Source organism: Tenrec ecaudatus, chromosome 7 (genome assembly GCF_050624435.1).
Source record: "Tenrec ecaudatus isolate mTenEca1 chromosome 7, mTenEca1.hap1, whole genome shotgun sequence".
In the NCBI taxonomy this organism is placed as follows: Eukaryota; Metazoa; Chordata; class Mammalia; order Afrosoricida; family Tenrecidae; genus Tenrec; species Tenrec ecaudatus.
Window position 1 is genome coordinate 128190792 of NC_134536.1, and position 26346 is coordinate 128217137.

At 58.8% G+C, this 26346-nt stretch overlaps 1 protein-coding gene across 1 annotated transcript; it reads right to left on the bottom strand.

The window, feature by feature from the left end:
- Positions 1-6919: 6919 nt before the first annotated feature.
- On the bottom strand, positions 6920-22272 carry VEGFA (vascular endothelial growth factor A; the record flags this gene model as incomplete). The annotated part of the gene is made up of 8 exons (XM_075555028.1): positions 6920-8916; positions 10752-10883; positions 12089-12160; positions 13964-13993; positions 14426-14502; positions 15236-15432; positions 18419-18473; positions 21589-22272. Coding segments are annotated over 8 exons (1269 nt in total), but the record flags the coding sequence as incomplete, so codon positions are not given.
- Positions 22273-26346: the final 4074 nt, after the last annotated feature.

Genomic DNA, 26346 nt, shown 5'->3' on the forward strand with positions numbered 1-26346 from the left:
GACATGCTCTTGGAGAAGGAGACCAATGACAACAAAGCATCCTGCTGGGAGCGTCTGCCCGGGGGCCAGCCTTCCCCAAAGTTGCCCCCCACCTTGGGCCAGAATTTAGGCCTAGCCAAGCTCTCCATTTCTCAAGCTGAGGGATAGGTGGGGCGGGGAGCTGGGAGGGGAGCCCTGGAGAGCAAAGTAGGGGAAACCTAGGGAGGGGGCGCCTTTTGAAACCAGGAGAAAATGGTTTGGCAGAAACCTTCCATGAAAACTTCTGCTGTCTTCCCAGAGGGTGGCAGCTGCAACTCTCACAGTCACGGGGAAAGCCTTCCCCTCCACCACCCCCCACTCCCTAAGCCCCAGAGGCTGCTCCCCACGCCTGTGCCCCAACCTCTTAGCACCCCAAACCCTGGAACACAGCAATCTCAACAAAAGCAAACGGCAAACGTGCCATCTTAACAGAAGCAGGTGGCCAAGCTTTCTTCCACAGTCCGGGTTTGAACTGCCAACCTTTTAGGTTAGTCGGTGAGCTTTTAAAGCAACCGCTACACATGCACGTGGGGAGCCCATCGAACAAAAGGAGGCCTGGACCTGGGCGCGGGGAGCGACATCCCTCTGGTCAGCACGGCGACATCGCTGCGCTCCCTCGGATTCCACGCGTGGGCAGCATGGACCCCATTTCAAAGGTGAAAGAGTTGAGGTGTAGAGAAGGCACGGGGCCAGTGGTGAATTCAGAATTCCACCCAACGCCTGTCAGACTTCTTGCTGGGCCTCAGGGTCGCCCGCAGTGGGCTCTGCAGAGGCGTCAGGCAGGGCATTCGGAGAGAGACCCCTCGGGTCCGGCCTCATAGGCCTGCATCACCTGCCTCCTGGGGGACTTGAAGCCCTGGGGTGGCTGTGTCAGCTAAAAACAAGCTGGGGAGCAGAGGCAGAGCCTTCCTGCAGGGCGTCTGAGAAAGTGACGCATGGGGTGCTCAGCCCTCCCCCAGAGAAAGGGCAGGAGGAGCCCCAGGGAGGGGACGTGTTGGCATGTGCCCCACTTGGAGCCCAACTGACTCGGGGCCAGCCAGGGATGTGTGGGGAAACATCCGAGCCTGGGCTGCCTAGCCACTCTCAGTTCAAGAGACCTGGAGAGCGAAAACCCTGTGGAGACGTCAACGAGTTGGGGACAGAGGGAAGGATGGGGCTGAAGGCCCTCAAAGACTGCTTCCGGCACGGACATCCTGTGATTCTCAAAGTAAAGTGCCTTCCCAGGGCAGTTTCCACCTTTACTACCACAAAAAGTCCGAGGGCAGAGCTGCTGTCCATGAACCGTCTTCCCCTCAGACGGGAGCTCCCTGAGGGCAGGTCTGGGTCTCCCCTCAGACTGGAGTTCGTGAGGACAAAGCTAGGTCCTACAGCTCAGACTAAAAACTCTCTTGAGGATTAAGTACCTAGATCTCTCTCATTAAGAGATACACTCCCCAAATACGAATCCACCCATTTTAAATGTCTACCAGGTTTGGGCCCTCCCCTGCTCGGGAACCAGGCCCAGCCGCCTGCCCACAGGCATGCATCCATCCGTAGGAGCCCCTTTGCGTTGAATCACTGTTCCTCTCAGGTCTAGCTTGTCTCCCTTCAAAGTTAGTCCTTCCATTGGCAAAGCCTCTCGTCCCGGCCCTTTCTCTCCCCCGCCTTTGCTTTTTCCAGGCAGACTATGAACATGCACCGTTTCCCCTTCGCTGCTTTCCCAAGTCCCCGTGTCATGATGGACAGGGCCCTGTGGGTACGGTTGTCTTTTTCTCCCTCCCAGTCTGCCAAGGACGTGTGCTAAAACCTCACCTGGTAAATACCGAGCCATCCCATGGCCAGAGAACACATAGCTGACACCCGTGTACATGCTGGAGGCTATGAGGGAGGACGGGAGAAAAAGAGTCCACAACGCTTTGCGTCACACCCGTGCGTTTCTCGTCCTGGCCGTTCTCATACACACAAAGGGCCTGTTCTCCCTGTGCCACCCAGAAGGCCCCCTTTCTCTTGGTGACACCCCGTAGAAGCAGGCCCCTCTCCTCACTCTGGAACTGTGGGTGCTGCTTCATCCTGGCAGGGCCTGCCCTGCCTCCCTTGAGTGTTCTCAGCAGACTTCCCGAGAGGGCAGGCCCACGGTTTCTGATTCGCTTACAAGCGTGTTCTTTGGTCCGCTTGAGTGCCCACGCACCCACCCACCCATCGTGCCCCCATGCGTACCAGGCAAAACAAATGTGTGCAGAAAGAACTAAAGTCTGAACCCCAATGAGGTGGCTGGTTGGACGCTTCGGTGATTCTTGCTGGGTCCTAAGCACACACAGACCCCTGCCAAACTCTGGTGGCCAAAACCAACCTTCGCTCATGTGTTTGCCCACAGCTCTGAATTCACGCAGGAGGCAGCTGCCCTCTCTCCCATGTGGCGCACCGGAGCTGAAATCCAAACGGGTCTCCCTCGCCCGTCTGGGCCTCCCTTAGGGTGGCTGGCATGGCTGATGGAGCCTCTTGATTTCTCCCTCGAGGCCTCTCTCTCCAACAGAGCGACCGAGCTTCCTCACAGTATGGCCGCTGGCTTCCGAGGGCACAAATGGGCCAGTGGCTCTGAAGGCCTAGGTCTGCACACCCTGTCGCTCCCGCCACATTCTCCTGGTGAAGACAAGTCCTGAGGCCAGGCCGGCGTGGAAAAGAGGAAAGGTGGGCTCTGGTTCTGGATGGAGGAGGGGGGAGGGGGAAGGGTCAGGGAGGAAAGCAAAAGGCGGGGTGGGGAAGAAGCACGCACTTGCACCCGGCACAATGGTCCCAGCACAGAAGCTGGCTGGGCATCACCAGGTCCTGCCTGGGTTCCCTCTCCTTGCAGGAGGCTAGTTAGGGGGAGGAGAAGGGGCCAGGGTGAGACGGAGGGATTCCACAGTGGTGGCCAGCCGTGGCAGGCTGGACAGAAGAGACTCGAGAGGGAACTCCGTCTACCCCAGACCAGCAGGAGCTTTTAGGAGCCCCGCAGCATGGGTGTGACCTGGGAAGGCCAACAGACGCAGAGACTGAGCGCAAGGACTTGCCACCTTACCTGGGCCTTGGGAGCCCCTCAGAGAAGGCTTGAGGGGTGGGGGGTGGGGGGTGTGGACATCTTGCACAACGGGGGCACGCAGCCTCTGCATTTTCTTTCTCCGTGGTCTATTTAAAGCCTTTCTCTCTTGCAAGGCCATGTGTTGCAACGTCTTTCGTGCGAAGGGTTCCTGATCTTCCACTGACGAGTCCCAGCCCTCCGTGGCCTCCCTGAAGACAGCTCGCCTCGCCTTGCTGGTGGGGGATCTGGACGCCAGCCCTGGGTTTGGCCACCGCCACATCCTCCCCCTGTCCCACTTCTCTGTTGCCTGTTTGTATTCTGTCTGAGATGATTCATTTTCATTTGTCGATGTCCTGCCCTCGCCTGGGGCAGCTGCGGCATGGTAGCGAGAACGCTCGAACTGGAGTCAGGAAAACTGGTTTACATTCTGGCTTGACCATTTACTGGCTGTGCATAAATTTTGGACACGTTATTGACTCTCGTTGAGTTTCCTGCTTCCCAGCGGCCAGGCCAGGATAATGAGCCCCATCCCCAGGGCGACTGAAGGGAGAAGACGGTGCCTGGCACGGACTGGGAACCTCTGCTCCTAATCCCTCGCGGGAAATTCTGAGGTCCCTTCTCCTCCCTGAGACCCAAACCCCACTGCCATTGAGTCAATTCTGACTCCCAGCAACCCCATAGGGCAGTGCAGCACTGCTCCCCAGGATTCCCAACCCCTGAGATGCCGCTGGGGGGCGTTCAACCGCTGGCCTTGTTGTTACCCCAAAGCATCACTCACCCATGAGGCCGCCAGGGTTCCTTTCTACGAGTTAAAAGACAAGAACTCACTGCCCACTTGTAGCAAGGAGGACCAGGGTGGGACTGCTCCTGGTGGGTTTCTGAGTCTCTAACTCTTCACGAGAGTAGAAAGCCCTGCCTGGCCCCCATGGAGCCACTGGTGGTTTTGAACTGCTGACCTGGTGGTTAGCAGCACAACAGACAAAAGCTACGCCAGCTCTGCTCAAATGCCCCCTGCCCAGCAAGTCCCTCCACCAACCACTCCCAGCAGTACCGGCCCGGCACCATCGGCCCTGCTGCTCTGCGTGAGCTCACTCTTGAAGCCACCATGTCAGTCAAGTTCACTGAGATCAGTCTTCCTCTCTTTACCAAGAACGGTGTCCTTCTCCAGGGACTGGTCTGTCCTGGTAACAGGTCCCAAGGATGTGAGACAACTCTGTGCTGGCTTTTAAGGAGCATTCTGGCTGTACTGCTTTCAGGATAGCTTCGGGCAGTCCAGGGTCGATCCAATGTTCTTTCTCAAAACCACACTTCAAAGGCACCCATCCCTCTTCAGTCTCTGCGTGTCCGTTGTCCAGTTCTCCCACGCACAGGAGGCGACTGGCCATGCACACTGGACTCCTCAGTGCGGCACCTTTGCTGTTGGACGCTCGGAAGAGGTCTTTGGCAGCAGAATGGCCCAGTGGGATGCGTTGGTTGGCATTTTCTACGAGCATGGCGGGTAGACCCAACAAAATCAAAATCCCTGACGTCAACCTCCTCTGTTGGTCACGATGCTGCTTCTTGCTTCGGCTGTGAGGCTCTGTCCCCAGGCCTCAGTTTCAACGATGCCATTGCGTCTACACAGGTTCACTAGGCGAGGGGGGCCCCAGGGAGGGGACATGTTGGCGTGTGCCCCACTTGGCTTACATGCCAATCAGTGTTACTCGGGGTCCCTATGAGTTGGAAGTGATGTAATAGCACCTAACAAAAGCAATGATGTTCCAGGCACCCGCGCCATGACCACTCGCAAGATGGAGCTTGGGTTCTGGTGGATGGAGACAAGGCGGGGGAGTGCGTTTTAGAACGGTGTCGTCCCTGACAGACGCGACTGGCCACATGTGGCTATGGGGCCCTGGGGCTGTGACCACTCCCATCTGAGACGCATGCTAAGCACAAATACAGGTCAGGGTCCTACAGCCCCAAGGTAAAAAATCTCTTACTGATGTTTGTAGCAAGTGTGAAACAGCTATTTTAGGTACATGAGAGTTAAATAAATATGTTTGTAAAAAAATAGCATTTAACTAAGGTCACCTGTTTCTTTTGCCCTTTCGAGTGTGGATCCCAGGATTGTTTACATTTTGCATCACGTTCTGTGTGTGTGTGTGTGTGTGTGTGTGTGTGTGTGTGTAAGAGAACGCGTTACCGGTTGGTATGTACAATGGGAATCTGGGACAGCCATTGTAAACGCCTCCGTCTTGGCAGACCTCCTGGGGAGAGTGATGGCTGACCAAGACTATGAGCACTTCGGGTGTTTCAGGGAGCGGGGACAGTGAGCAGGACGAGCCTGAGGGAGGAATGTGCCTGGTCCATCTGAGGAGCAGAGAAGCCAGGAGGCTGGAATGAGTAGCAAAGAGGAGTTGAAAGCATATAGGCAGCCGGGTGCTGTGGGGTCTGGTAAGGCCACTGTATGCACTTTGGCTTTTACTCAGAATAAAGGCAGGGGGGGGGGGACGACATGAGTGGGTCTGTGTCTCAACAGGCTCCTCGGGTGGGGGTGCATTAAAATGCCCAGTTGGGGCCAACGACGGCACCTGCCTCCCAGTGCTGGTGTGTGGCTGAGGTGAGCTCACAGACGTGAGCACAGGTGTGGGCTAAGTACAAGCCTGGCCAATGAGCACTTGCTAGACCAAATGCTCCGTGGCGACCAGACTCGAACTCCATCCAGTTCTTGGTCAGAGCATAGACAACCCAGTCTAAGAGTGTGCATGGCCCAAAAAGCTGCAAACTATACCCCACCCCACCCCTAAAGCAGCTGTGAACACCACCAAAGAGCGGCCCTCCTTCGCAGTCTCTCTAGAATGAGTGTTGAAGTCAGAGATGCGTTTCCAAGGATGGTGGCAGGCGGCCAGGCAGGAAGCTGCTCCGTTACTCCCTATTTACAAGCCCTCAACTACCAATCCTCCCTGACCGGTTCTAGGCTCTCAGCACCCATTGCAGGGTCCCCAGGAGCTAACTTCACCTTCCTCTGCAGCCTCATGCTCCTGGCCCACATGCCCGCTACGTTCCACTTCCATGCCTTCACCACTACCCCTTCTGTGTGGGATGCTCTCCTCAGCCCCTGGCATCTGCCCCTCCCATCTCACAGACTGTCCCATTTTACCACCCATCACAGACATCCCGCTCTGTTTGCGCCTCCCCACTCGCTTGCTCCACCAGACCCTTCAGGGGTGGAGCGGTGTCTGACTCACAGCAGGCTCCTGGGCCTACCACCAAGACTGGCCCAATGAGCATGGCTAGCAGGACCCCAAGGACAAAGGATTGCTCATGCCTCTCAGAGACAGCTTTTACCTCACCTGAGACGGGACAGAGCGGAGGAGTGGTGCCGTAAGGTGGGCAGGTCAGAGTGATGGATCTCTCCTGCAGAAGTTCAAGGAACTCTAAGACTCACGATGAAAGACTGAGTTTGCCTGCTAGTCACAGACCCCTTCCCACTAGCAGCCTCCAGCCCTTTCCTGGGCTGCAAGATAAGAAACAGACAGAAGCTCCCTGGACCATTGATGCACCTGGATCACATGGCTCCTGAAGGCACCTTGACACCAAGGTCGATGGTTCCCATTTCAGGAAAGGCCCCTCCTGTCTTCCCACTCATGTCCAGAACCCCTATGCTACATCAAGGCCAGCAGTAGACCAGCTGCACCCAGATCCAGCCCGGCTAGACACAGAGTCTCTCCTCGACATGCTGAGGTGGGTCACCCCCGTGTCCTAGACACCTGTGGCCAATCTACCAGGCCAAAGACAAATGCCAGCTCCCCCAAGGGAGGGGTTAGAGAGGTGGGGGAGGAAGGAAGGCTGGAACAAGGATTCAATGAGAAAGAGAAACAGGAGTAGATTTGAGATCAGAATTAAAATCTTTAATACAAAACGCTTTTTTCTTTTTAAGATATATTTGTATTTCTTGTTGCTGTTTAAAAATAAATATGTACTACGGAATATCTCGAAAAACTGCACTAGAGACAAAGACGAGATGTTAATATCTCCCCCCCCCACAATTATTATGGACAAACAATAGCACCAATAAATAAATGATACAAATATTAAAATTAAAAAAGGAACGAGATTTAGTATGTAGAACCCTCTATTTTTGTTGTTTTTACATATAAAAAAACCAGAATAGCAGTATCTATTTTTATCAGAATCACATATATACATAAACATATATATGTATATATACAAAATAGCCAAATATATATATAGTATGTAGATGTATATTGAAATCTTATTTCAAAGGAATGTGTGGTGGGGGCTGGGGAAATGAAGTGGGCAGAGCTGAGTGTTAGCAAAATTAAATATCTGCAAGTACCTGCCGCCCATCGGGGCAAAAAGAGATTGGAAACATGAATTTCATACACAAAAACCGGTACAAATAAGAGAGAGCAAAAGAGCGAGCGAGAGAGCCAGAGAGCAAGATACATCTCATAAATAGTTGAAATTAAATATTAACCAAGAATACTGAAAAAAGCCCTACTCTTTAATTAAATTAACAGTTTTAATTTCTAATTAAAAAGGGTCATTAAATAAGTACCGTATATAAAACTTGCTCTTCTGCCTCTGTGATGGGTCTGTGGGTCCTGCCCTGCCCTGCCTCTCTCTATGCCGAGGGAAGGGACAGGTCAGGGGCCAGAGGAGGGTCAGCCACTCACACAATCAGCCAGGACCCCCCTGCCCCCCCACAGGGGCGTGGGGGGGCAGAACTAGTGGTTTCAGTGGTCTGAGGACACCAGGCTTTCCTGGATTACACCCCAGACTGGGGAGCAGAGGAGGGGGCCTCCAAGACAGAAGGCCAAGGTCCTTCCCTCTGAGGATGAGGGTCGGCTCCCAGGAGGAGGAGCTGCCTCCGGGCTGCTCTTCCCGCACCCACCCCTCCCTACCCCACCCCCATCCCCCTTGTCTTCTCCAGGATGTCTGGGGTCTCCGTGGGCATCTCGGACGCAGGCAGGCTCGAGAGGTGAGACTAGGTGGAGGCCATCCGGTGAAGGCTCTTGAACGTTCCAGACAGTGCCCCAGGAGGGCAAGGTGCCCGTGCAAGGTGTGGCGGGGATCCCCAAGCGCAGCAATGTCCTGAGGTGCCCCCAACTCCTGGTCAGAAGCCAACCTTCTTGTCCCTGTACCTGCCATCTGTCCTTCTGTCCATTTGACTCAGGGTAGTTGGCTTGGGGCCAGGATTGGGTTTGTCAGTATTCCCAAAAGCAGACCAATTTTGCCCCCAGGCCCTGGCCCTGCACCTTTTCCAAAGAGGGATTCGAGAGATCAGATTCCCTCTTCCCCGCTCAAGTCCACAGCAGTCAGCTACATCCAGTGAAGACACCAATAACATTAGCAATGTTAATTTAAAAAAAGAATATATATATTTTATAGATGTATAAAATATATATATATTTATATATATGTATATATACATGTATATGTATATATATATATGTGGGGTGTGTCTACAGGAATCCCAGAAATAAAACTCTCTACTCTTCTGGGCTCGGTGATTTAGCAGCAAAAAAAAAAAAAAAAGAAGAAGAAAGAAAGAAAGAAAAAAATGGCGATCCAATTTCAAGAGGGACCGAGCTTGGTCACCCGCCCGGGAATGCTTCCGTGAATGCTTCCCCAGAGTCTCGCGCTCCGGACCCAAAGTGCTGTCTGTGCGCAGTCTCCTCTTCCTTCATGGCGGGTTTCTGGATTAAGGATTGCTTTGTCGGTGGTGAAGGTGGCGGCGGCAGCTGTGTGGTTTCTGGGGCATTCGGCATCAATCTTTCCACGTGAGAGGTCTGGTTCCTGAACCCCTGAGGGAGGCTCTCCCTGCCATCCCGGCTCACCGCCTCGGCTTGTCACATCTGAGGGAGACAGAGGCTGCGGGTTAGAGCCGAGAGGAGGCCTGGCAGGCAGGCAGCACCCTCCTCCCTCTCCTGCCAGGTCTCTGGCCTGTGCTGCAGAGCCACAGGGAGCCCTGAGCCTGAGGAGTCTGGGGCAGGAGTCAGGGCTTCCATGACACTGGGAAGCCACCGCACCTGCCTGCTACAGCTTACAGTCTAGTCGAGACGAGACAAGAACGTGGGACGTTTCACAGAGCAACAAACAGCAAGGACCAAAGAGCAGCCCCTCCTGAACATCCTAGAGTCTGGGGGGTGCGGGTGGGGGGCTGTCCCCCATTGGACACAGCAGAGGGAGGTGGAGGGAGTCCATGCCCCAGAAAGCTGAGGGTCATGTCCCCTGTTCTGAGCCCTCCCCCTGCCTCCCTTCTCTTGAGTTAATGGCAAAAGCAGGCCAGGCGGGTGCCCTGCGCGTTCCTTTCTCAGATGTTGATTTTAGGGTGGGGGGGAAAACAGGGTGCTGGTGACAGCTTGACTTTCTCACAGCACCGCTGCCCCCAGGCTGGCCGCCGGAACCCTCTCTACTCCCCATGGTGAAGAGGCAGCAGAGACACTCCCTTTGGAAAGTCTGGGAATGGGACCCTGAGTTGGGCGGGGGACGGGAGGCAGGGAGTTTGAAATTCCTAGATAGAGTCCGACTGAGGACTTGGGGAGCACTTTGGCAGTTAGGGTGACCAGCTAGCTCCGGGGTCACTTCAATCATTCCCCCATCCTGTACAGCCTCTTGCAGAATAGTCGGCAGGCAAATGCCTCTTGCCCAGCCCTGGAGGCGTGCAGAGTCCCCCCAGCTCTCAGTATGAACAAACACTGCCAGCCTTCCCTTAGCACCAAGACTCACCGACAACCTGGGCTGGGTCCCCGGAGCACCACAAGCCCCAAGACTGCTGGCTGGGGGTGAGGAGGGCATTGCACCCCCAGGGCTTTGGGAATGGAGTGTCTGGACAATCTGCAAGGAGCCTGGCCCCACCTGGAGGTGGAGGGTGTCCCCTAAAAGCCCCTCTTCCTGGGGAAAAGCTCACCCTGGCCCAGAAGACAGACCAGTCCAGGCATCAAAAGACAGTTGGCCACCTAGCAAGCCCTCTGCTCCCAATCTCACCCCCTTCAGCTGGGCCAGCTGCGTTCAACACCTCCTCGGCCCCACCTCGGACAAGGGACAGTCACAAAGGGGACAACACCGGGTCTGGTTTTAAGGAGCTGATGCACGAACGTTAGCACAGTGGTCCTGGCCCCCTGCCCCAGCCACCCTGGGAGAGACGTGGGGCCATCTATCACCACAACTGGCCGAGGACTAGAAGTAGCCAGTGTCCATTCATCACAGGATGCTACATCTTCGGCGGCATCAGAAGACCTCCCTCCCCTTAACCCGAGAGACCGAGCCCATGCCTCTCAGGCTCCTCGGCCAGGGCCCTCCGTGAACTGTAACGTCCCACACACCCAGCCGGGCTCCCAGGATGAGTAGTGGTCAGAAACAGGACCTCAGGACCAACAGCCACCACGCCTTGCAGGACCACAGGACACAACACACAGCGGGCATCCACGCCACTACATGAAGCCACACCAGCCTACCCACTCGGGCAACCAGGGCCACCTCTGGAGGGGCACCACCAGGCTGGACCACCATCCAGGGCCCACCACAGGGGCCTTGCAAGCAAGAGATGGTCATGATGACCAGGCAGGCAGGCAGAAGCCAAGCAAGCGGCCAGCCCCTTTCGGGCACGCATGCGGTCTCCCTCCTCCTCTCCCCGTTCTCTGCACGAGGCTCCTCCTCTGACTTGCTCGCTCATCCTCCAGGAACCAACCTGCAAGTACGTTCGTTTAACTCAAGCTGCCTCGCCTTGCAGCGCGAGTCTGTGTTTTTGCAGGAACATTTACACGTCTGCGGATCTTGTACAAACAAATGCCTTCTCCGCTCTGAGCAAGGCCCACAGGGACTGCAAAAAGGCAAAAGGAAAGACGTCTAAGCTACAGCGTCAGCAGAGAGAGAGGGGAAAAAAACAAACACCACCATGCAACACCCCCTGACATGTCTGAGGACGCGCCCCACCCCGCCCCACCCGGCTCTATGGCCCTCGCGCCCTTCTGCGCCCCAGAAGGATGTGAACCCTGCAGTGGAAGACAGAGCGCGCGCGGCGACAGAGGCAGCACTGGCTAGGAGACCTGCCCGCAGGAAGAGATGGGCACACATGGGCAGTACGCAGGCTTCTGGAAGGCTGCCAGAAGGGCCAGTCCTGGGCTTCATGAGCACCGGTGGTGGGGGCGCCTCTGGCCACAGGGCCCCAACTGCTGCCACCCCGGAAAAGCACCCATGACTCTTCACGAATGGGAGACAGCGCGTGGGGGACCAGAGCTTGCCAAAGACCACCTCCTCATTGTGTAGGGGTTATGCTCAGGCCCCCTTACAAGAGGTGAGCAGGATGGAAGGCAAGGCCCTGAGGCAGTGTCTGCAGGCCAGGCTGCCGACCCAGGGCCCAGAGCAGGACCCACCACAGCCACCAGCCCAAAGAAAAGCAGCCCCACGGAAGCTGGCTGCAGTGCCGTGGGTTAAGTTGGTATGGGATGGGTAGCTCTCCTCCAGATGCCCCAAGTCCAGGAGAAGCTGAGGTGCTGCCCCCAAAGGAGGACTTGCTGCCGTGGAGGGGGGCTGGGGGGCTTGGCCCTGCCAGCCTCCTCCTCCAGCCGGCAACATGCTCGTTCGTACCCCTTCCTCATGCCACACTTCCCTACCCACCCGCCTCAGCTTCCAGACAAGTGCAGAAGTCTAGAGCAGTGGAAACCAGTTGGCCAAGTGGGCACCCGTGCCCAGAATCCATGCCAACATGGGCCCGCCACCAGCGCCCAGTGGGTAAGAGAAAGTCAGTGCCCAGCCAAGCCAGAGTTCCCTCCCCGAATCTTCCAGGCCCACTCTGCCCAACCTCAGCCCCACTGTGGACCAGCCACGCCACAGCATCCACCCAGTGGTGCTAATTAGTGAAGTGAGAGAGAGAGAGAGAGAGACTGGGACCGGGGTTGGGGTGGAGAGGGGGTTGGAGGGCAGACGGCAGGGCAGCAAGGTTAGAGGATGCTATATGCAGGAGCTTGATTGAGGGCCCAGGAGGTGCCAAGGAATTAGTTAAGGCAGCGGCGGGCACCGACGTACAGGCTCCAGGACTTATACCGGGATTTCTTGCGCTTTCGTTTTTGCCCCTTGCCCTTTCCTCGAACTGATTTTCTGGAAAATAAAAACAGAGACAGACAGAAAGACAGCGAGGGGAAGTGGGGAGGAAGAGAAGTGGTGGGTGGGGAGGACAAGGGTGGGGGTAAAAAAGCAACCAAGTCTGCATGGGGGGCTCCCAGGAGCAGTGCTACAGAAGGGGTGGCTCACACAGCCAGACTTGGCATCTCCTCCTCAGTCCGGCCGGGCCTGGGTAGAGGGCACCGGACCAGAGGGCCTCCCTGCTTGTGGTGGCAGCTGGTCCCAGGCAGAGCAAAGTCCCAAGGGCAGGCTTCTTCCCAGCACCCAGGGGGCCGTGGGAGGTGGAGGCCCCAAGTATAGGGCAGTCAGAGACCTGACTTGACATGGTGGGGGTGGGACCGTGCCTGGATGGCTCCATTTCCACATACAATCGCAAGGAGACCCCTCCAGGGGCCCTGCCTCAGGGGATCACAGCTTAGGGGACCAGCTACACTGGCAGCTGCTGGCACAAGACCAAGGGCGGCACATAAAAGGTGCCAGCCGGCCCAGTCATAACCGAGGCTGGGGAGGTGGGGCTGGGTGTCGTCAACACTGCAGCCAGAGCCCCAGGGTGGGGTGGGAGCCGGACACGCAGGCACACACAGGGAGGAGGGGCCAGGATGTCACCTGGCAGCGAGTCTTCTCCTCAGCCTGTCAAAGCCTGCTACACCATCTCTCCAGACTCTCTTCCGAGCCCTGGTGAGCCTCCTGCTCTACCCATGGGCAAAGCAGGCATCTGGGGGACAGGCAAGGGGACAGGCTGTATCCTGTCCCCCTTAAGGGAGCCAGCGTTCTCCAGATGTGCTGGTCCAAGAGAAGACACCTCCAAAGGCTTGCCAACATGGGGAGGGGCGAGGTGGGCAGGCAGGAAGGGACCCAGGAGAGGGATGTGTCTAGCTCCCTAGCAGGAAAAAGCACTGGAAGGGTGGGGGTCTAGACACACACACACACACACACACACACACATACACACACACACACACACTCACTCACTCAGTCTTACTCTCTTTCTCTCTCTCTCTGAGCCAAATCATTGTTCTGATAGGTAGCTACAGTGATCCTGGAAGTAGAAGACTCGGGGAAGAGGTATTGGGCTGAAGCCTCCGGGGACCTGGGTGCGCCCAGAGTGCTGGGGCCAGACAGGGTGAAGGGAAGGGCAGGGAAGAGGGAAGGTACAGGTGCTCTCTCTCGGTCTCTTTTCACTGCAAGCTCATCCTTGATGGCAGCTGTTTACCTGTCTCAAAGGCTTACTGCCCCCAACCCCTGCCCCAGTCCCTGGCCCCTCTCAACCTGACCCTCAGCTGCTGCGCATTAGAAATGTGTCTCAGAAAGATGATCTCCACAGCCCGGAGGGCCATGGGTCTCCCTCGGGCCCACTACTTCTGCAGGCAGGCAGGCAGGCAGGCCGGCCGGCACAGAGACACGTCCCAGCCCAGCCGGCTCACTGCACCCCAACGAAAGCCACCCGAAGAGCCCTCTCCTCGGACACACAGAGCTGGCCTCTCTGCCACCACGCTCCATCCCCTCCTACTCCTCAACACACCAAGACAGCAAGCTCTGGCCAAGAATGGCATTGAAGCCTTTCGGGCATCTCCTCTGCCCCAGGCCGCCCCAGGCTGGGTGGTCTCACTCATCCTAGAAGCAAATTCCTGACGTCCAAGCCATCCCGCTGCTGACACCACAAGCCCCGAGCAGACCCGCTCCTTGGCCCAGGGAGGTCACCAGAACCCTGGACAGGCAGCTGAGAGTCCTAAACCAAAGCCAAGGATATGGAGGTGTGCTGGTGTCGCCACGACTTACTTTTCTTGTTTCGCTCTTTCTTTCTTTGGTCTGCAGTGAGTTGTGGGGGGGGGGGGGGGGAACAAAACAGAGCGTGGAGTTAAGCTGGTGATCATGACGATAAATGATCATTACCGCTGCTGGGGTCAGCTGGCCAGCAGGGGACCCCACGACACAGCAGAGTAGAACTGCCTCTACACACACAGGTTTTCTTGGCTCTCATCTTTAGAGAAGCACCCGCCATGCCAGGCCTTTGCTCATAGAACCCTCCTCCCCCCGGGTGGGTTCAAACCACCAACTTTCCTGTGCATCCGGTAAGTGTGAACTTCACGCACTATTTATGACCGTGACCCAGCAGTTTCAATCATCTCTTGCGTACAGTGATCCAATGAATCCCTCCCCCAATGCTGTGGGGTACCGTGTCCGACCCCAGCGAGGCGCAGGCCCCTGGAGGGCACGTCCAGAGGGCTCCCCGAGCCTCACCTGCATTCACATGTCCTGTGCTGGAGGAAGCTCATCTCTCCTATATGCTGGCCTTGGTGAGGTTTGATGCGCATGATCTGGGGGAAGGTAACAGATCACAGAGGTTAGTGACCCAGCCAGCCATACCCAGATGGGACACCCCTGAAGCTCCTGCCACTCAATGCCCAGGAGGGTGGTCTACAGAGCAGGGGTGAGTGGAGGAAGTAGGGTGGGACCAGAAGCTCTAGCTGAGAAGAGCCTCAGGTCCCACACCAGCTCCCCCAGCCCTGCTGATCTTGGGGAGCCCTGCTCCTCCTGAGAGCTGAAATGACTTCAAGGGTTGGCCAGGCTGGGATTCGAGTCCTGGTATTCACCACTCACCATCCCCTCCCCTCCTTCCATCCCGAGAGGCTCCCCCTATTACATCCCCACCCCCTGCCTTCCCCAAGCAGCTCCCCAAGAGCCAGCCCCTCTCTGGTTATCTCCAAGGTCCCACCAGCATCATCAAGGCTGAGAAACCCCCAATTGCCAGGCAACACCAACAGCTGGCTCACCCAGCTTCCAAGAGAGGGAGACAGAAGCTCCTGTCATAGCTACTAGTCTCCTCCCCCCACCACCCTCCCACCCCAGCCCCCAAGCCTAGGGATGTAAGGCCAGGAGGGCTTGCTGGGAACCTGGACCATGCAAGCATTTTGTCCTCCCAGGCCTACCTACTCAGGGAGGGGGCTGGGCAAGAAGAGGCTGGCCCCTCCCTGCTCAGGAGCTTCTGGGACCGGCTGGTGCCAGTCTAGTGGCCACCCCGCCCCGCCACCGCTGCCTGAAGGTGCCCACCTGCATGGTGATGTTGAAGTTCTCAGTGGGCACGCACTCCAGCCCCTCGTCATTGCAGCAGCCCCCGCAGCGCATCAGGGGCACGCAGGATGGCTTGAAGATGAATTCGATCTCGTCGGGGTACTCCTGGAAGATGTCCACCAGCGTCTCGATGGGATGGCAGTAGCTGCGCCGGTAGACGTCCAGGAACTTCACCACTGCGCGGAAGGGGGCAGCCCGTGAGCGGGACAGTCACCCGGGTGGTGGCACCCAGCTCGGTAAGGCTCCTCCTGTCCTGATGCAAACCCAAGAAGGGTGTCCCCTCCTCCCCTGCTGGGGTGGAAGCCCCTTCCTGAGAGTGTCGGGAAGCTGGCCTGTCCTGCGGGAATGGCCTGCCGTATCTGATGAGTCTGCCTTGCTGAACGCCGAGCCCATTTCCGGCTCGGCCCTCATGCCACAGGACACCGCGTGTGGGCAAACCTGCTGAGGGCTGGGAGGCACTAAGAACGCTGCCACGTGCTATCTGTGACTTCCTTTAAAAGAGGAACCGCCGACTTGGCTAACCTTTCCCATTTCCCTGGAACCTGCCCTCCCCAAGGGCCCACCCCCCACCATTACTGAGCTAGCTAGGTGCTGTGAGCAGCCTTCCTCCCAAGCACATCCCCTCCCACTGTTAGGACCCCCACTTTACAAATGGGGGGGGGGGTGTTCAGAGACGCTGAGGAACCTGCCCCAAAGTCACACGGCTAGAAAGTGGTGGAGTTCAAATCAGCTGGTTCAGCACAGAGGTTTCCCAGGCCTAGGTCATGCAAAATGCAGGGGGGCAGCGTCCACCTGCCAGTCTCCCTGGGGTGGCACGGGGGGGGGGGGACACATGGGCTCAGGAAGTGGTGAGCCTCAGTCCAGGGTCGGCAGGTGGGAGTCTGCAGGCCCACTGGGCCCAAGCAGCCACTGGTAATGCCACCCAAAAGGCAAAGTGCCTCCCCACGGGAAAGCCGGCAGCGTTGCCCGTGCAGTCAAGGAGATTTTGAGAAGCTGATCGAGAGGGAGACCAGGGCACCGAGAGCTTCCCGGGCAGCCGCAGAGCCTGGCGGGCACTGAAGCATGAAGGGGTAATTCTGGGCCACAGGGGCGGGTCCCCTGAGAAAAAGTAAACGCAGGACTCAGGAATGACTACTCCAAACTGTGGCCCAGCCACTCCTCCCGCGCCCACCCCCTCCCACGTACCCCACCGCCACCCAGCAGCCCTGGCCCGGAGTGCACTCCCCTAACACAGGAGGGAGGACAAGGCACCCAGAGGCCTGGGCTCTGGCCCTGCCATGGTGTGACCTTGGGCCTGTTCTTCCCCTGCCTGGGCCTCAGGGCCTGGATCGCCCCAGAAAGGGGGGTTCGTTGATCCCTAAAGGCTCTGAAATGGAGGTGGAAATGAGTTAGGAAGGGGTTATTATCTGCTCCTCAGCCCAGATCAGATAAAGTCTGAGCCTCTGCCCCGTGGCTCAGGGGCTGCTCACTGCCCTCTGCCTTCCACAAGGGAAGACGAGCCGGGGGCATGTCTTGCTCAAGATGCATCAGGGCGGGGATAAGGCGCTTCAAGAAAGCCATGGGTGTGAAAATAGAAAAGAGAACCGTGTGAGAATCCAAACCAGTCCCCCAGGCCTCGATGAGGCCTCGGCTTGCCCTTTCTGGACAATGGGCACAGGCTTTACCCCCAAAGGACGACGGTAAAGAGTCACTGTAAAGCATAAAGGAGGCTGGGCTCCAACTCTCTCGTCTTTGTAACCAAGTCTACATTGAAGGTAACTAATCAAGAATTCTTGAACTGGGACCTTCCTATAATCGGGGAACAGGGGTGGCCTGGGCTTTGGGGCCACAGAGCCCCAACCAAGAGGGGAAGACAAAAAGATCTGACCTAAACATTGGCAGTGGTAGCTGAGTATACAAAGACTCAGGTTGGGCTTTCTCCAAGGACGGGGGAGGGGGGAGGGGGGGTGGTAGGGGGATGGGAGTGGGGGCCACTCACAGGACCCTTTGCACCCCACCCCAGCCCCGCCTCCAAGGAAGCTGTCTTCTCCCACCCAGGCCCTACACACACATGTGCTCTAACAGGAGGCTCTGGTGGTTTTCCTTATTTATCATACAACCTTTCCTCCAGCAAACAAAGACCATTTGTCTTGCCTCTCCCAGACCACAGGGACCACTGGAAGCCAAGCAGGGTGGTAGCACGCTGTGGGGTGGAGGGTGGGGAGGGTCTGTCGTTGGCACAGGCCATCCAGTGGCTGGTCAAGGCCCAGGAAAAGCCTGGGGAGACGGGAGGGGGGCTAAGGAGGTAGCGACAGCGGAGGCAGAACAGATTAGCCACAGCCAGGCTCAAAGGGAAGACACTTGCTCCCAGAGCCCTTCACCCCCACCCCCACCCCCAGGACCACACTGGCTTTAGCTCAGGGAACTTGGCCTGGAGGAAGACCCCAGGACCTTCCCTCTTCAGGGGGCAGAACTAGAGGAGTATCGGGCATCCCACCCCAGGCTGGAGCCGAGGCCACATTCAGTGTTGGGGAGAGCAAGGCAGCAGGGGAGTCCCCAGAGAAAAGGGAGGCGCCCCTGCTCCCAACCACAGGGGAACAAAAGACGGGCAGCATGGGGGGCTGGGTGGGGGCGGGGCACCTGGGCACCAGGGCTAGCCCTCTGCTGGCCCAGAAGGGAAGTGCAGGGCACCCGAGCGTCCTGGAAGCAGTAGTAAGGGACAGCAAGAGAGGGCTTTCACCACCTCGGGAATGTGTACTGGGGTGTAGGGGGCTGGTAGCCAGCAGTCCCGTTAGGCTGGGCTGAGCATCTCCAACTCTCTGGACAAAAAGGGTGCCAGCCTAACCCCCACCAGGCAGAACCCACTGGTGGGCATAGTTGGTAGAGGGTGTCTGAACATCCATGTGCCTCTGGGAGCAGAAAGGGGGCATTTCGCCCCCCCCCCCAGACATCGGGGGTCCTGGGACATGCTCTCTGAGCAGAGCTCCCGATCCAAATAAAGCTTGACTGGAATGAACACAGGCAAAAAGCAACAAGTGCAATTTCTAACGGGTCCGACGAGAGCAACTGTGGGGTTCACCTCAGGGGCACAGCTCCTTTTCCAGATGCCCTCCTCACCACCACCACCCCAGAAGCGTGCCCCTTCCCCACCCCATCCTGCATCCAAAAGCCCAAGGGACTCACCATCTTGGTTGCTGTGCAGCTCTCCGCCTTCTACGGTGGGCGCCGCCTGGGACCACTGAGAAAGAAAGGTGGAGGCATGGGCAGGGGCCAGAGCAGCCCTGCTCCCTCCTGGGGTCACACCCACCCAGTCATGGCCTCTGGCTTTTCCCAGGCCAAAGGCAGGCTCTCCTGTGGACTCAGCAGCGTGCCCCGCACTCCCAGGCTGCTCCCATTCTGAATCCAAGGATTGGGTTAAAGACTGACCAGAGAAGTAGGAGGTGGAGAGCTCACACCATGAGATGACACCCCTACCCCGCCCCTTCCTCAGAGCCCCCACCCTTTACTCTCAGGGTTCCACAGCTGCACTCAGACAAATGAACCTCCTCAGGCTCCCCCAGAGCCTGGTCCAAAGCCTCCGGGAGGTATTAGGGTCAAACGAGAGGACAAGCTTGGACCGGGGGCGTGAAAAACAACATAGTGACCTTCTCCTGCTGACATGACAAATACCAGGGTGAGCTGGTGTTGGGGAGGGAGAGGGTGCAGAGGACCGAAGGGCATCCACCACCCTCCCCCACCCAGCCTCCTGCAAGTCATCAGAACAGTACAGAGCCACAGGTTGTCTACGAGAGTTACCGACCTGGGAAGGAAGTCTGCAGGCAGAAGAGGAACCCCATTCTCACCCCTGTCCAGATCTTCCCTAGAACCGGACTGTGTTTCCCAAGGCTCCCACCTCCCACTTTCACTCCATCCCCAGTGGCTTGTCCCTCCCAGACCCCCTGCACACCAGGGCACCTGCTTCAAATGCATCCAGGGAAGTCTTATGCCTTTCTACTGCCCAACCCCTAGGGGGCCCCCTGCCCCACTGAGGCCAGTGGCCTCCCTCACCCCCTCCCCACCCCCACAGGCTTATTCCTCCCCTCCCCAGAAGCTGTGAAGGTCAACAATCGCGGCCAGGTGGAGCTGACCGTGCCTTGCAGTCAACGGCTTCTCCCAGCCTTTCCTGTCCCACAGGCTCCTCTCACGGTGCAAACCCCAGGGAGCAGCGCTGCATCCAAGCTCCCTGAACTCCAGACCCCAAAGAGAGCGAGCCCCTCATCTGCCTCTCTGCCTCCCACACACACCAACCCCCTAGGCACTCCAGCCAGATCCGATGCTCCGGCCCAAAGCCAGAGGAAGCCCCTCATGGGAAAGTTGACAGTTTCCAGGTTCCAAATGGGACCCCTTTCCCCTGCAGCAACCTCAAGGGGCCCCCTCCCAAGTCTCCACCTCTGCCCCTCACTCATACCCATAATACCCCCTTCTCTTCTCCCTCAACCCACCCACCCACCCACCCACCCCTGCCACCTTCTCCCTCTACTCTCCACTGCTCCTGGGCTCCAAGAGGAATCAAGACAAAAACGTCACACACACCCCAAAGGCCAAGGGGCAACAGGAGGGGTGGTTCTGGGCAGGGAGGGGCCAGGTGCCCTTCTCTGGGGGCCTCTGAAGGTCATACTGTGGCTGGACAGCCACTCCTCCCCACTACCCCGCCCCCCACCCCTCCAACCCAGAGGCCTGGAGCCAAGGCCTTTGTGCCAGGGTCTGAGGAGCTCTGGATGACAGCAGGGACCCTTGCCCATTCTCCCCTCCTTCTGTCCCCTCTCCAAAAGGACTTTGTGGCCAGAGTGGGGTCTAGGAGAAGAGAGGAAGGGATCCAACCCCCTTGACTGGCAAGTAAGGTGGGCAAGCTCCCTGTTGCAAAACCACCTGCTTCTGCTCCTGTGTTCTGTTCCCATGCCCACTGCACCAGAACAGTGCGTGTGGACGGCTGGCCAGTCAGCTTCTTTTCCTCTCCCGTTACCACAGAGATCTGGGGAAGGGGGGGGGGGTGCACCCAAGGTTGTGGAAGACCCTGAGTCACTTCCCCAGAGGGCAGAGGTGGGAGGGTGGGCAGGAGCCCCTTCCCACAGTCCTGGGAGAGCTACTCCCAAGCTGACCGGGTAGGGGCAAAGCAAAAGGGGGACTCTCCTCACACCTTCCCTTTAGCCACCCCAAAAATGCTGGGCACAGCTCCACTGGGAAGTGTGGGGGAGGGGAGGGAGGCTGACTGTCACCTGGTCGTGACTTTAGGTAGTCTACAAAGCACTGAGCCGGTGGGCTCCGATCCCCGGCTCCCAACAGCGGTATTGCGTTCCCCGGACTCTAGGGCAAGAGAAGGGCCTGAAGGAGGCTTTTCGGGGAGGTGGTGAAAAATAAAGGGGTGACATGGGATTCGCTCCGCTCTGGGCAGCAAATGGGGAGAAGGAGAAGGGGGGGGTCAGTCCCCAAAATTCCCCCTAGCCCAAGAGAGAAGAGGGCCTGGGGCTGCGGGAAGGCGCGGGGGTGGGTCCCTGGGTCCCCGAGCTGGGGCTACCTCAAGAGGTCACCTTCCCGCGTAGGGCCGGCGGGGGGAGGGGCGCCGCTCTCTGCCCCGGGCTCCCTGCTCCGGCCGCCGCGTCTCCGGGAACACGCGGCCGGCCAGGCCCGGGCTGATGTAATCGGCTCCGCGCCGCGCGCGCCCGGCCGGGCGGGGGAGGGCGGGCACCGAGCGGGACGCGAGCGGGGACTGGCGGGGGTGGCGCGGCGCAGGTGGCCCAGCGGGGAGGGGGTCCCCGCTGCAACCCATCACAAAACTTTTCCCAAAGTCGCGGTGAGGGCCAAGGAGGCCAATCGGCAGTGACAGCGAGCCCCCTGTCTGGCCTGCGCCCTCCCTCCACCACCCCCACCCTCCGCTCTCTGCCCTCTTTAGTCCAAGGTCCGAGCACCCCCTCCCCTCTGGGCGCCGGCACCCGCCCCCGCTGCCCGGACTTCCAGTTCGTCCGGGACCCGCGGCCGAGAGCAAACTTCAGCCGCCGGCGGCAACGCAAGTCCAGCCCCCTCGGCCTCCTCCTCCGGCTCCCGCCCTCCGCCGGTCGGCCCAGATCGTACGTGCGGTGACTCTGGTGGGTGGGCAGGGCCCGCGTGGGCGGCGAGACTTTATCCTAGTGCCCTCCCACCTAGCGAGCGTCCCCCGACACGCACCACGATCTGGGGTGATGCCGTGCGCCCGGTGCCCGCAGACCCGCGTGGGGCACGGATCCCCCCACGCGCGCGCGCCCTCGCTCGCACGCACGTCCCCAGCCGGGAAAGGCGCTTGCAGCGGCCCGCGGCACCGGGCGGGCACGGCCGCTTACCTTGGCATGGTGGAGGTAGAGCAGCAAAGCGAGGGTCCAGTGCACCCACGAGAGCAGAAAGTTCATGGTTTCGGAGGTCCGGCTAGAACCCACGCGGCTCGCGCACCCTTTCCGGCTCGCACTGCGGGGCGGCCCGCTCTCCTCCGCGCCTCGGCGGTCTTCTCCTCCTTCTGGCACGAAGGCCCTGGCCGGGGCCTGGGGAGCGCGCGCGGCGGTGGCACTGTCTTCGCACACGGCCGCCTCACCCGTCCATGAGCCCGGTTCGCGAGCTCCGAGTCGCCGCGGCCCCCTCTCCTCCACCTCTTCCTTCTTTTCTTCCTCCTCCCCCTCCTCCGGCTGCGGCTCCTCCCGGCCCGAACTAGCACTTCTCCCGGCTTCGCTCGGCTCGGCTTCCCCGGCACGGACCACGGATCCTCCGGAGCGAGAACAGCCCAGAAGTTGGACGAAAAGTTTCAGCGCAGCCCCGGGAGCCCCGACCCCCTCCAGCCCGCCTCCGAGCGCGGGCTCCGGCTCCAGCTCGCGGCTCGCCGCCGCGTCCGCCGTCGACAGTCGGCCGGAGAGGAGGTGGGCGCTGGGGCGGGGGGCGGTGTCTGTCTGTCTGTCCGTCAGCGCGGCTGGTACGATGCGGGATCCGGAGGGGGAGGGCGCAAGCTGCGCTCCGGCGGTCACCCCCAAAAAAGCAGGTCACTCACTCACTCTGCCCCTGTCGCTGGCTCGTGCGCTCAGACTGACTCTCTCTCTCTCTCTCTCTCTCTCTCTCTCTCTCTCTCTCTCTCTCTCTCTCTCTCTCTCTCTCTCTCTCTCTCTCTCTCTCTCTCTCTCTCTCTCTCTCTCTTTCCTTCCTCTACTTCTCTCTGGCGTTCTGGCTACCTCTCCGCGCTGGTGTCCACAATCCGAAGTGATAGCGAGTGGCGGAGCAAACCCCCAAACCGTCGGCCCGATTTAAATGAGGAATGGGAAGCAAAAATAAATTAAACCGGGAAGGAATACGGCTTTTCAAAATGTCTAAGAAAAAAGAAAAAAAATAAAAGCAGCAGCAGCCAGGGCGGGCGTACACCCCAGGTAAACGGGTCTCAGATTCCAGAGCGGAGGCCCCTGCGCGGTAGCCTCGCGGGTCTGTCCGCCTCGCAGCCGAGTCTCCCCGCCGCCGAGCGCCGCTGCTGCCTCTTAGCAGTCCTGCGGCCCCAGCCCTCTGCGCTCTCCACCGCTAGCAGCGATTAAAAAAAAAAAACCCGCTGGCCCCGCCCCGCCCCGCCCCGGGGCGGCGACTGGGCTCCCCGGCTTCCGCCCCTCTGGCTCTGGACGCTGGTAACGTGCTGCCCGGGTTCGCCCTTCCCCCGGGGATTCCTAGGCACCGCCGGACCCCCGACCCATCCCGGGGCAAGGGCGAGCGAGATCTCCCACCGAAGGCCTGGAAATTGCTCGGTTGTTCCCCCCAAACTCCACCCAGAGACACCGACTCCTGGGGGGCGGGGGGGTAGGTAGCATTCGGGAGGAGGGGACAAGAAAGTGAGGTTATGTGCGGACAGGGCCCGATCTAATCCTTTCTTAGCTGGGCGCATTGGAGTGGGAATTCCAGGGACCAGTGGAGAGAGGGACACGGACCTCATTGGAAATCCTGGAGTGACCCTTGACCTTCTCTCTCCTCCGACACGCTCATCTTTTGCACACACGCGCGCGCGCGCGCGCGCGCACATGCAAACTCACGCACACACGCACATGGACACTCACACGCGTCCTCGCACGCAGACGTTGCTCCAAGTTCGCAGCTCGCTGCCAGCACTTCCCTGCGGTGGCCGAGCGCCCCCTAGTGGTCTCCGTCTGAACACCGCGCTCTGGCTCCCGCGGGAACGGGTCCTGGGGAAGAGGGGAGGCAGTTTATGATTTGGATGCCTCCTCCTCCCCACTTTCTGACCTCCTCAACAGTCGCATTCTTCGAATGACCCTATGCACAGAGAGCCCAGTGCTGGACGTCGCGGGGATCGTGCGTCCATCCGGAAGCCTTATTTGGCCGGCCGACCTCAGATACAGTTAAGGGGTCCTTCCAGAACCGTTAGGGAGGTTTCCCTGGAAGAAGAATTTGGCACGGGCTCGTTGCTCAGAGCGCGCGAAAACCGTGTCTCTCCAGGGTTAGTCAGTGGCAGGGAGGGGCGAGGGACGAGGACCTGATGGAGCCCACGTATGCACCGTGGATTCTGGCAGAACCCACAGGGAGAGGCATCTGGGCAGAGAGAGGCCCTTGTTCCTACTCACCACCCCCTCCCCAGATGTTGCCAGGGGTGCTGGTGGGGGCCCCTGCAGGCAAGGGCCTGAGTGATGATTCAAACCTACCCACCAACACTGCAGCGTCTGTAGGCCAGCTACAGGAGCTCCCGCCAGGCTAGGGGCCAAGGTTCCTTTCTGCCAGCCCAACCCACGGGACACACAGCTAACCTTCTGAACAGACTTAGAGATGTCTCCTTAGTCCCCCACCGCCAACCCCCAGGTCCCCTGGGCTGCTCCCCCCCACCAGTTCATAGCCTCTCTCTACTCTTCCCAGTAATCCTTCCCTTCGCCCAAATCTCCCTTCTCCTCCCATGCCTCCATCCCTATATGCTCCCCCAGGGCCCCCACTCCACCCTCCCATTGAGGGACCAGCCTGGCAAAACCCCCGCTTGGACTTTGGTCCTAGGGTCCCCTGGAGAAGAACAGGAGCAGCCTGCTCCTAGGGGGCCCAGAGCTTCAGGAGGCCTGGCCCAGGGAGCATATAGGCCCTACAATGGCAGGGAGAGTGGGTGGGAAGTCTGTAACCTCCCTAGGTTTGACCACGATCACCCAGAGGAGTTACTCAGCCAGAACCTGGCTCCCCATGAGGTACCCCAGTTCTAGTGAGGGCAGGCTCCCACCCACCTCATCCCACCCTTCTCCTCCTGTGTGCCTCCAATCCCATCTCCCCGCCTGGAAGGCCCCCAGCAGCCGGGGACAAGGTCTTTTCACAGCTAGTAAATGTATTTCCTGGCCCTGGGTCCCCTCCTGGGCATTTCTCCCCACCCAGTCAGGGTTCCCAGCTGCAAGCTAGCTGCAAAGTGGAGACGGGAAGGGAAAGCCACTGCATGTCCTCCTGGTCCACTTGGGTCTGCTTCTCACCCCCAAGCACAAGGGGTGAGCCCCTACACAGAGACCCCCTCCATTCCCTCATCTGGCACAGGCTGAGCCTAAAACAGAGGCTCCAGGTTTCCTCTGGCCCCTTCCTGCTTCCCTTCCCATTTTCTCATCTCAGATGCAGCCGGTGGGGTGAAGGGCCCTGAAGTGAAGAGGGAGTGACAGGCGTTGGATGTTGGGCTGCTAGCGGCAAGGTCAGCCATTCAAAGCCATGAGCCATCGCTTCTCGGGAGAAAGGCGGGACTTTGTACTCCTGTAGAGGGTTACAGTCTCGGAAACCCGCCGGGACAGTTATCCCCTGTCTTATAGGGTCTCCATGAGTCTGTATCGACTTGATGGCCGTGAATTGGATTTGCTTTATGAGCATCCCAAGGAGGAACTAGAGGGAAGGAAAGCACTAAACACTATCCTTCACAGTCCTAGGGCTCTCCTCCATGGAGCCAGGGCGGCAAGAGCCACGGTTTCTTACAACTACCTAGTGGCGAACCAGCCCAGGGATGGCAGGTGCACAGTGAGAAGCAGATTCACCAGAATATGAGAGCTAGGCTGCATCCTGGCCTGGGGCTCTGTGAGCACCCTTCTCCAATGGGGATGGGCCTGTCACCTCATCCTCAGATGGCTGGGGGACACTACCTGGCAGTGACCCAGAGAAAAGTTTGACTCGTGGAGATCCCCTCTCCAGTGTCACCAGCCTTCAGCAGGACATCCCGTTGTGGACCAGCGAGGGGCTGCACTGTCATGGGATGGAAAGCCTTGCTCACCTGGGAGCAAGAACTACACAGAGCCAGAAACACAAAACGGCAATGCTAAGACCACGCCGTGTTCCCACAGGGTTTAATCCCCTCCAGCAAATGTGATTCCCCTCATCCTTCCCCTCAGGTCGCCGTAGGGCAGGGACCATTAGGGGATACTCTCCCCACCACCACCCCTGACTCTCCCAAAGGCACAAAGAGTGCGGAGACATGTCCAAGGTCACTCAGCAATTGTGGGGGGTGGCAGGGCAAAAGAGAGCAGCCAAGAGGCCAGACAAGTCCTCCTGAAGCCTACTTGAAGGCCCCTTTAGGCCTTGACTAGAGAGCTCCCCCTCAGGCCCAAGTGGCCACGGTAGGTGGCTCTGAAATCTGGTCTGAGAGCGCCAAGGAGGAAGACTGCTCCAAAGCCAAGGTGTTCCAGGTGGGGGGGAGGGGAGGGAGGGGCAAGGTGGGGGTGGAGAAAAACAGGAGTGGCCAGCAGTGGCCCCAGACAAAGGAGGCACTGATTGGACCCAAGGCACAACAGATGTGCTTTGTCCTGATGTCCTGTCACCTCCACATGCAGGGAGACTCTGACCTGCAGGAAGGCGTAGGCAGCTAAGTGTGGGGCTGCTGGAGGAGGAGGCAGAGCCCCTCCTGAGGAGGGAGAGGACAGGGCAGGGGCGGAACCACCTAAGCACCTGTTGAATCCAGCGGAAGAGATTGGGCTCGAAAAGATCCAGCTCACTGTCATCAAGTTGATTCTGATTTATAGCAATCCCATAGGACAGAGTTGAACTGGGGAGCAGTTGGTGGTTTTGAACTACTGACTTGGCGGTCAGAAGCACAACCCACTAGGCTACCAGAGCCCCCTCAGTTTCCTGGT